The sequence below is a fragment of the Monopterus albus genome, unplaced genomic scaffold (assembly GCF_001952655.1).
Source record: "Monopterus albus unplaced genomic scaffold, M_albus_1.0 scaffold3.1, whole genome shotgun sequence".
Lineage (NCBI taxonomy): Eukaryota > Metazoa > Chordata > Actinopteri > Synbranchiformes > Synbranchidae > Monopterus > Monopterus albus.
The window spans coordinates 2,318,285-2,328,755 of record NW_018127883.1 but is presented as its reverse complement, the minus strand read 5'-3'; the positions used below and the strand labels follow the sequence as shown (position 1 = coordinate 2,328,755).

The following is a 10,471-nucleotide window of genomic DNA, read 5'->3' as shown; positions in this document are numbered from 1 at the left end:
TTTTTTTTTTTTCCATCTTCAGTGCAAGATGCTATCATTGTTCCCTGGTTGTAAGTTGTCCTCTCACAGCTTGTTATCTTTGCCCTCTGATAAGGGTGTGTCACTGGGAGAGTGTCTGGTGTGTGTACGAGATGCACATACTTATACAGGCAGTGGTGCAGATGGTCACTGAACCCAGTACCCAGGGTAAAGTAAATCACACTGTAAATATTTGTCATACATACACCCAGATCCTAACAAATCTTGTCTAATGATCAGTTTAATAAGCATATTGATTCACCCTGCCTGTTACAGCCAAAGTGTAAGTTTCAAATCCAAAACAAACTTTTTGAAAGCCGGCTTCAGCCATCTGAACATGCATTTCCAATTTCCAGGACTTCAGACATTTGCATTAAATCGTGTTGTGAATTTTCCTATGTCAAATGTACCATGAAGAAGAAATGAGTCCTTTAGCCATCAGAATGCCCTGTAGTGCCTCAGTGTCGGGCAGTGTGTTTGACTGATTGCAGAGTACTGCTGATATGAAGAGTGGAAAGAAGGGTGAATCATGGGTCAGATAGTGTAGTATCTTCTTGATATGGAGGTATGCAGGCAGCCTGGGTACGGAGAGGTGTTGGTAGCTCTGGGTGGATGTTGGGGACCACTCGCCTATTTATCTCGCTCTATAGTTCCTTAAATGGATGTGAAAAGCCTAGAATGAAGATAAGATAAATAAGTGACAGAGATTTACTGTATATGCATTTACACTAGGGCTGTCATGTTTTGCTGATATTTAAGTCAAGCCGTTATGACTGCGAGTCCTTCCGGAATATATCAATTAATAAAATTTGTATGTATAACTAGACTTTTCATATATAATTTATATTTCCATGTCATTTGTTCTGTGTTTTTTGATCTTTATTTATGAGATATTTGTGGGTTGATTTCTAAAAGCCCAATTTTTGTTAGGATTGAATGATTATTATGGGTCACTAAGCTCAAAGGCGCAGTTTACTCCCTTGAAATAATGAATTATGTTTTCTAAAATATTGTGTCCCTTGGCATAAATGCTACTTCAGAGTCTTTTCCAAGATAACACAAATACTTTTCAGAGAGAGCATCAAGTGGATTTCTTTTTTCTTTTGCATGATGGTCTATAATTGATCTGTTTCACCTTGGGCCTTCACAGACATATTGATCCTCCCACTATGAATGCGCTCTGTTTTTCAATATGCTCCAACTCCTACATACACTACCAGTCAAAGGTTTGGATACACTTTCTCAGTGAACTGAAAGGGGAGAAGTGTGTCCAAACCTTTGGCTGGTAATGTACATGAAGGTTTGTGCTTACTGTTGTCAAATGTGTGTGTGTGTGTGTGGCTTTCTCAGGGAGATGAGGTGGTTTTGCAGAGTACCTTCACCTCCCAGGAGGAACATGTGAAGCTGTGTCTTGCTGCAGAAGGATTTGGCAGCAGACTTTGCAGGCTTGAGCCCACATCTAACTGCAAGGTAAACATCAGTGACTGCACATGCTTTTCCTCATTGCAGGAGCAATCCATTTTTCAGTTATTGTCACACTTCATCACTCAGTATATTTGACCTACTGCATCTTCTGTATGCTTATGGCCAAGATATATAGAAACCATACATTTAAAGACTTCGAACACAAGTTAACCTCTGTCTGTCTTTCTAAAGTTTTAAATGAAAGTTTTAATGAATGTCTGGAGAGCATGTTATTCATAATCTCAAAGTCCATTATGTTATGGTTTCCTACTACTCGGTCACCTCAATATGATCACCAAATAACACTTAATATTTAATAATTTTTTATCTAGGTTTAATTTGTTTTATTATTTAGGGTATTTTTATATTTATGCATTTGTATTTTTTGTGTGGACCAGACTCTTCTCCCTTTTCCTCCCCAGTTTGCAGTCCCCATTTTCCAGTTTGCTGCGGCTAATACTGTCTGTCAGACAGATATGGATCTACCTCAGTGACACATGCTCTGTCCTTTTCTTTCTGTCAGAATGTTCCACCAGACTTGTCTGTGTGTGGCTTTGTCCTGGCCCAGTGTCTCTCTGTCCGAGCCCTCCAGGAGATGCTGGCCCACAGCAAGCACCTGACTGCAGAGGTGAGAGTCTCTTCTCCCAGCTAACATTCCCAAAAGTAATTGCTATCTATTTTGTCAGTGGCTTTGATCTGTCCGTATCTCCACAGGTGTAAAATAATGATATAAAATGAATTTCAAATACAACCAGGTTCACCAGGGCATTTCATAATATAGACTTTATTTTGGTCTGTTTTTATTCATATGGAGCAACAAGGTTAACACAGACTTATGACACTGACAAATAATGAATTACAGAACTGGAATAGAGGGCATTTATGTAAAGTAACAAATGAACAAAAGAAGTAAGCATTCATAATTGTTTGCTCATTTAATTTTCTCTTTTCTGCTCAATTATTTGTGTAATAGTTGAATGTGACACTGTTTTCCATTTATCTTTCTTTTTTTTTTGTTTATTCACTTCTCACACTACTGTAGATGTGTTTTCACATGCTATGAGTCATAGTATGCTACATACATGATTGTGCATTCCAGGTGGGAGCTGGAGGAAGCCACCGCACCCTTCTATATGGCCAGGCTTTGTTGTTCCTACATTCATACAGTGGCATGGTGAGTCATCTTGATATAATGCAAATGTAAATCTGAAGATCTTACTTTTATTAACTTTATAAAAGATATTCATTCATATGTTCACTGATATAGATATGTTATTTTACTCCCAGTATCTCAGCTGCTTGTCTTCATCTCAGTCTTCAGCGGATAAGCTGGCTTTTGATGTTGGTCTGCAAGACAATAAAGCAGGTATTTGGTGTTGGGCATTTTTAAACTGATGAAAATTGTAATAGTTTTTTTTAGATATATGCAGTTTTTACCATACTCCATTGTGTTTATATAATTCTAATACCACTTCTGTGATGTTAACTGTGAGCAAAGAATATGGAAAATCCAACAAACTTGACTTTTTTCCCCTGTTTATGGCTCAGGTGAGGCATGTTGGTGGACTGTCCACCCAGCATCCAGACAGAGGTCAGAGGGTGAGAAAGTACGTGTTGGAGATGACCTCATACTGGTCAACGTATCCTCAGAGAGATATCTGGTGAGTCAGTAAGGGAGTAAAATTTCCTTTTTCTTAGATAAAGAATTTTCTTTAAATGTTTCAAACTGTCACAAATCTCAAACATCTGAACCTGTTTCAAGAAATAACAGAGGAGAACTAATTAAACGTTTGAAGTTGCTAAATTGAATTTGTGTTTCCTGCTGCTTTTCTTTCTTATGAGCTTTGCAGATCAGAAACTACTATTTAAATGTTATTGGTTTAATTCCCTTGAACTTCATTCAGTAGATGTTGGTCTGTGATCTCCCTGCCTCTGAGTTGTTTAGCATAATTTTATTGATAACAGTTATTGTTGAAGAAAAATCTAAAGTTGTATTTATTGTAGAGTCCATATTTTATTCCATCTGGTTTCTTCCCAGCACCTGTCCTTTGGCACTGTGTTTAACAACAAAAGCTTGAGTGACAGTCTGATTGTTGATGCAGCCTTCCAGCAGACTCTCTGGAGTGTTGCTCCCATCTGCTCTGGAGCTGGAGTTGCTCAAGGCAAGTTTCTACTGAAAAACAAACTATCAATATTTACAATGATATGACCCAACTCATTGTCATGCCCTAGAAATGTGATTGGTCACAGAGATGTGATGTCCCTCTGTGTTTGCAAATAGCTAGGGATGTCCCGATTGGCAGTTTTTTGGCTCTGGGTAGTCGGTGGTAATCGGCAAATATTCTCGGGGGGGCTTAATGGGCTGACATTGTGCTGATGCTGAAAGTACGTCTTTGTCCATCTGGCAGTATTTTGTGTTAAAAAGCAAAACAAAATACTAATGAAAATTATGTAATATTAATGTAGCAGACGGCAGAACTTCGTAACGATTGCTATGTACACCGAATGTGCTAAGTTTCCATCATTGAGGTGAGATCGAGTGATAGTTATACCTTTGAAAATGTCTCACTCTGGAGTTGCTGGAACTACAGAGAAGCACTCAGTTCACTCTGATTATTCAGTGGTTTTACAGAGTAATGCCTCTTTACTTCATAAATGATCTTCAGCCAACAGCAAACAGTGTGCTGTCTGTGTGTCCACTGGCTGCAGAGAGGTTACAAACCCGGCAACAGCCACTTTCATTGTGTCCTGTCATCAATTTATCCGAATATCTGAATGCTAAACTTGAAACCCGCTTACCTACCCAACGAACGAACATTCAAATAGTTGGATATATGGGTCCAGCCTTACAAATAGATATTGGCAAAGAGACCAAATCAGGCTGCAGATCTTCAAATGCAAACTTTAATGGTGCTACTTAGTACTAACTGAAAGAGCTGTGGCTGCAGTTACTGTGAAGCAAACCTTCTGCATGATTGTGCTTAGAGTAGTTAGCCTTGTTTATATGCCAGTTATAGGCAACAGTTGGTCTGTGTCATACAGTGCAAGCAGTAAAATGTTTCTTTCAGCAGAGAACATGTCTAGTGTCTGTTGTGCTAACTCTAGGATACCTAAAGGGGGGTGAGACATTGCGGCTACTCCACAGCCACAGTGATGCATGTCTGACAATTCCCTCCATAGAACAGGGAGAGGAGCTGCAAAGGTAAATCATTTGAAAAGTCCAATTACCTTTCATGTGGATGAAATGTCATTGTGTCCCCTGATCATACCTGTTTATCCAATGTAGAATAATGCATTATGAGACTGGATCAGTCTCTATCTACGCCCGCTCTCTCTGGAGGCTGGAGATTCTGCGCGTTGTGTAAGTATACATGGAATTTGATGTGCTCACAGGGACGTAAAAGGAATATTTACCCTCATACTGTTTAAATTGTCATATTGGAAAATAAGCAGTTTGTGTAGGACACATTTTGAAAAATATTTGTATAGTCTCATTTGCAGAAACTCTTAACACAAAAAAAGAAACCAATGAAGTCATACACACAGTAGTTGAAAGTAGTTGTTGTTAAGATATTAGATGGAGTCTGTATCATTTTGCACATACTGCTACTGGTCCAGAATTTCTGTTTCTGCTGTTTTTGCCCACAGAGGCTGTGCAGAGTTGCTGGCACAATGTTTGATATTGCTTTCCCAGAATGGAATTAGGGCAATGTGTCCCGTGCTTGCTCCCCTGGCATTTCAACAATAAAGAGGAAAAAACTAAATGTAGCAGACGGTTTGGTTTATTTTAACAGGAAACAAATCCAACAAAAACAGAATGCTTTTGATATTCCTCAGCTGGAGTGGTAGACATACATGCTGGGGGCAGCCATTCAGACTGTGCCATGTGATTACTGGGAGGTACCTGGGACTCACAGAGGAGAAAGGCCTGCATCTGGTTGATCGGCACAAGGCTGACATCAACACAACCTCTTTCTGTTTTCAATCCTCAAAGGTCAGAAGAAATGCAGTACACTGTACTGTCTTTTTGACATCTGTTTGTGACGAGTGTAATAACAGATTTTTATTCACAGGAGAGGCTTGACACTGGTACAAAGACTAATGTTGATGGCATGGGGATCCCAGAGATCAAGTATGGAGATTCCATTTGTTACATTCAGCATGTAGCTTCTGGCCTCTGGCTCACCTACCAAGCCACTGATGCAAAGTCTTCTCGCATGGGAGGAACGCAGCGAAAGGTAAAGATGCTATCATTCCTGAGTTAACTAAAGGTGTATGCCTCATTTTATATTTTGGCTGTCTTGTGAGAATGTTCAGTGTGAAAATGCATTTCAAGCATAATGACCAAATCAATAGGAAGTGGTTGCAAATGTGTTTCTAGGCCATTTTACACAGTGAGGGTCACATGGATGATGGGCTGACGTTGTCACGTTCTCACAAGGAAGAATCTCACACTGCCAGACTCATCTGGAGCACTATTCTCCTCTTCACTCACTTTATCAGGTACTGGATGCCATATATAGACCCTCAGACATTTGTGGATACCACATTGACATGGTTACACTGGCAGTGTAGTGCAGCATTCTCTCCCTTAGGAGAGAGAGAGAGGCTTAATTTTATACTACTTCTTCAGCTGACAGTGAGTTTATACTGTAGCACAGTCTTCATACAGTGTCCTTGTTAGAGAAGCACTGATAGATTGACTTATTGCAGATATATTGGTATTGTGCATATACTGGCTCATATGTAAGGGATTTCAGTACAGACATACTAAAACTGGGTTTGACGTAGTTTAGAAACAGTCTTCATTATATAATTTGCCCACCAGAGAGCAAAGATAATAATATAAATCACTAATTAATACAAGTATCTTTCAGTAAATATCAAAGGCCTCAAAAATCCATAATCTCTCAGGCTGGAGCGCTTGTGGTATAGGAGGGGTACTTTGGATTTAGGTATCACAGAACATCCGACTTCTATGGCTGTGTATGAGATCTGCCATGGTATTGTATGTGTGTGTACACGGATTTCTTGTTGCACAAAGCTCAGTACCATAGCAATACCCAAAAAACATTTTAAAACATGATGAGAATTGCTATCATGCATTTAAGTTGCAGTTGTAAAATCAAGTGCCTTGCTTGCACGCCACTGAGAGAAGGAATCCCTTGTGGCTTGGATGCTATCTCAAACATTTTGTTTTGCCCTTTTCAAAAACAACAGTTTTATTTATATAGCCCACAATCATAAATTTGCCTCTGTGGGCTTCTGCAACACCCTTCACCCTTAGACCTTGCATTCAGATAAAGATGCTATAGCATGAGTATTATAAAAAATGAATTTTAAGACTCCTGCTTTTTATCATATTAAAAATATCTCTAGAGTACAGCCATATCTCTTTCAGTGTTACAGAAAGATTAATACAGTACACACTTTTTTATCTAGCAGACTGGAGTTTTGTAATGCCCTCCTCAGTTGTCTACACAAAAACGTCATAAATTCGTTAGAGCTGGTTCAGAATGCTGCTGACCAGGACCAGAAGGTGAGATTATACCTGTTATTGTTATTTGTTTCCTGTCAGTTTTTGTATTAATTTTAAAGGTCTTTTACTAGGTTTTAATGCATTCTGTGGTCTTGCACCAGCCTACTTACCAACATGCTTCCAGTGTATGAATGATGAGTCTTGTAGTTGTTCCAAAGTACAAGACAAAACGTTTGAGGCAGCTTTGAGATTTTATGGTCCAAACTGTTGGAACTGTCTGCCTGAGGAACCAAGAGCAGCTGAAAGTGTTCTTAAAACCTACCTCTTTGGTTTGGCTCTTGATTTAAACATTTTACTGTTGTTATTTATTATGTGCTATTGTTTTTACCATGTTATACCTATTTAATTTATCTAGATTTTTTGTTTAATTCCATCCTTTTTATTTTTTTATTACATTTTTTTTTTTACCTAATTGCTTTATTCTGCCTTATTGTCATTTATATGTGTAAGCACTTTGAATTGCATGAACCTGTATGGAAGGTGTTGTATAAATAAAGCTTGAATTGATTAGAAAAAATTGTTGGGTCAGTGATATTGCTCTGTTTTGAATCTGGGTTTGTTTTGATGCAAGATGATTTGGAAGTCTTGTAGTTTGAGTCCAGCCACTTGAAACTAGTCACCTATGATATATTGTTGTATTCTTTATCCACCTTTTCTTTAGGAAACTGGATGGTTTCAGCCAACAAGGAAAAATACCCTCTGTCAGCCCACCAATGGAGATAGTGAAGTGCAGTCTGCAGGATCTAATAAACTATTTCCAGCCGCCACCAGAGGGGCTAAGCCATGAAGTTAAACAAAACATCATGACAGCACTAAAAAATCAGCAGAACATGTTTCAAGAAGAGGTAAATCTTTATATGTGAATTGATAAAGTGGTCTTACATGTGATGATGGTGGTGCTATTTCATAAGTATATGTGCCCCTGTTTTTTCCCCCAGGGTGTGATAGATTTGGTCCTAGATTGTATTGACCACCTCCACCAGTATAGTAGTGCCTTACATCTTGCTGAAGCTGCTCAGAGTGAGATAGGGGAAGAGTGGGAGACCATCCTCAACTGTTTCTATGAACTGCTCGGTGAGAAATAATGCATCTTCTGAGGATAAATGGCTCCCTACACACTTCATTTTCCATAGACCACAACATGTTTTATCTACTGACAGACACCAAATGGATGCATTTTTTCTGTTTAATATCCACTAAGCTGTTGATAACCCATTTAAATGCATTAAAAAAAATCCCTGTCTTCAGACCTAAAATGCAAAAATTTAGTGTGAACTCTGCATGAAATACATGTATTTGCCTTAGTACCCAAGTAGTGTGAATTCTCAATTATAGTCGCATGTTTCCTTTTTTTCTCCCACTTCAGCTGCTTTGATTCGAGGAAACCGTGGAAACTGTGCACGTTTCTCAGCCTCACTAGACTGGCTGATTAGCAGGCTAGACCGACTGGAGGCCTCATCTGGTTGGTTGAACTTGTAGTCATTTTAATTTGTAAAACAATTATATTTTTGTGTTATTTTTCAGTTGTTTTATATCATTACCTCCACCAAGGGGGTAATGTTTTTCTGGCATTTTTGTTGGTTTGTTCACAGCATAGTTCAAAAGGTGATGATTGGATTTTGATGAAATTTTTAGGCGAGGTAGGGTATGACCCACAGAAAAATCCATTAGATTTTGGTGCTGATCTGGATCATCATCTGGCTCCAGGGATTTTTTTAAAGGATTTTTTACTATTGCGTGATCAGGCCACTTTCAGTTATTTTTCTTGACAAGTTAGGACGATTCTAAGGGCCCACGAACTTTGGGGGCCCACAGTCTGTGGGTAGAGGGCCCAACTTCAAATTTTTTCATAGGGCCCAAAACTGCTAGCTGCGCCCCTGGGTTTAGGTATACACTGACATCTGCTATACATTTGGCATTTATAGCTTATCGCAGCATCATTGAAAAATATAGAAATACAGACAGTAAATACAGGGAACTTTCCATACTCTAATGAGCAGCATACTGTCATGTACAGGAGTCTTGGAGGTTCTACACTGTGTCTTGTTGGAAAGTCCTGAAGCACTCAACATCATCAAAGAAGGACACATTCATTCCATTATCTCTTTTTTAGACAAACATGGATGCAACCACAAGGTAATATTTGCAGGTTTTTGTGTGCATTTGATAAAAAAAAACATTATATTGTCATTATGGTCATGTCTTCACTGCATGTATTGGCTAAAATGCAGTAGTTCACCTACATTTTGTGTTTATGGAACAAACCACATGCATTATTATCATCAGTGTAAATGTCACCTAATCATTTACCATTTGGAAAACAACTGACATCGGGGTTTCACTAATGCAAAAGCATAGAAACACGTTTTACAGCTTATGGCATGCGGTATTTGATTTGTTCCCTAATGTGGGATTATTTCCATGTGTTTATTGAGCTATTGCTGGGTGAAGTGCTGACGGGTTATGTTCCAGGTGCTGGAGGTGCTGTGCTCTTTGTGTGTGTGCCATGGCGTTGCAGTGCGATCCAATCAGAACCTCATCTGTGACAACCTCCTGCCAGACAGAGACTTGCTGCTCCAAACGCGTCTGGTTAATCAGGTTATCAGGTACAATTTAGAATGTTTCCTCTAAACAAGATTTGGTCAGCCATTTTTCTCTTTTCCATTTGGTGCAATCCATTGTAATTCAGTGTTTTTCTAAATTGGTCTGTATTTAGATGTCTCTGATTTTGTCTATGTGGTACATTATACACAAGAATCAGCTATAAAAAGTTACACAATGTACTGTATATTAAAATTAAACATGTTATAGCAAAGGTCATGTTGAATCATGTAAATATTGCAATATTCTATCAATTACTCAGTGACTGAGGGTCTTTTCCTGTGCTTTTATCATGTGTGCTCATGCATTTGTTTGAGCAATGTTTGTCAGCCACAGGGATCTCACTGCTGCAGGCCTTGGTATGATGTTGACATCCTTGATACAAGATATACTTTAGATTCACAGTACAGCACTCATCTTTTCTCTGTTGGATTTGTGTTAATTGAAAAATTGCTAGTCTCCTTCAGTTCATCTCTTTATTTGCTGCACCAATTATTTTTCTCTGAATAGATCAGACCAGTAATGCTGATGTCAGAGCACAGATGTCTTTGCCTCAGCCTCTTAAAGTGAGACTTTGAAGAGATACCTGCTGCCAGAGGTGCCATGGCTCAACGGAGTTAATATTTGGACCTGTTTCATCATATTTCATGTTCTTCTTGGCCTCTCAATATTTTGGACCACTGTGTCAGTCTGATTTTGAAGGCAGCTTCCATTGTTCTTTTCCTTTTTGCTCTATCTACCCTTTCTTCCACAGCATCTGCCTTCTTTTATCATGCTTGTCTCTATCAGCAGGCCATTTTGTTCCTCAGGCCTTATCGCTTATTTTGTTACATACATATACTTCACACC

The 10,471-nt window shown here is 38.8% G+C and overlaps 1 protein-coding gene across 1 annotated transcript in view; it reads left to right on the top strand.

The window, feature by feature from the left end:
• Positions 1-10,471, top strand: part of ryr2b (ryanodine receptor 2b (cardiac)) — a 64,547-nt gene that overhangs the window by 2,808 nt on the left and 51,268 nt on the right. Inside the window, 16 exon segments of the mRNA XM_020600865.1 lie at positions 1,369-1,488; positions 2,006-2,110; positions 2,582-2,656; positions 2,770-2,848; positions 3,031-3,143; positions 3,521-3,644; positions 4,588-4,684; positions 4,769-4,843; positions 5,320-5,476; positions 5,556-5,720; positions 5,864-5,985; positions 7,683-7,866; positions 7,960-8,095; positions 8,388-8,483; positions 9,039-9,157; positions 9,494-9,627. Coding sequence (XP_020456521.1) covers positions 1,369-1,488; positions 2,006-2,110; positions 2,582-2,656; positions 2,770-2,848; positions 3,031-3,143; positions 3,521-3,644; positions 4,588-4,684; positions 4,769-4,843; positions 5,320-5,476; positions 5,556-5,720; positions 5,864-5,985; positions 7,683-7,866; positions 7,960-8,095; positions 8,388-8,483; positions 9,039-9,157; positions 9,494-9,627 — 1,901 coding nt within the window.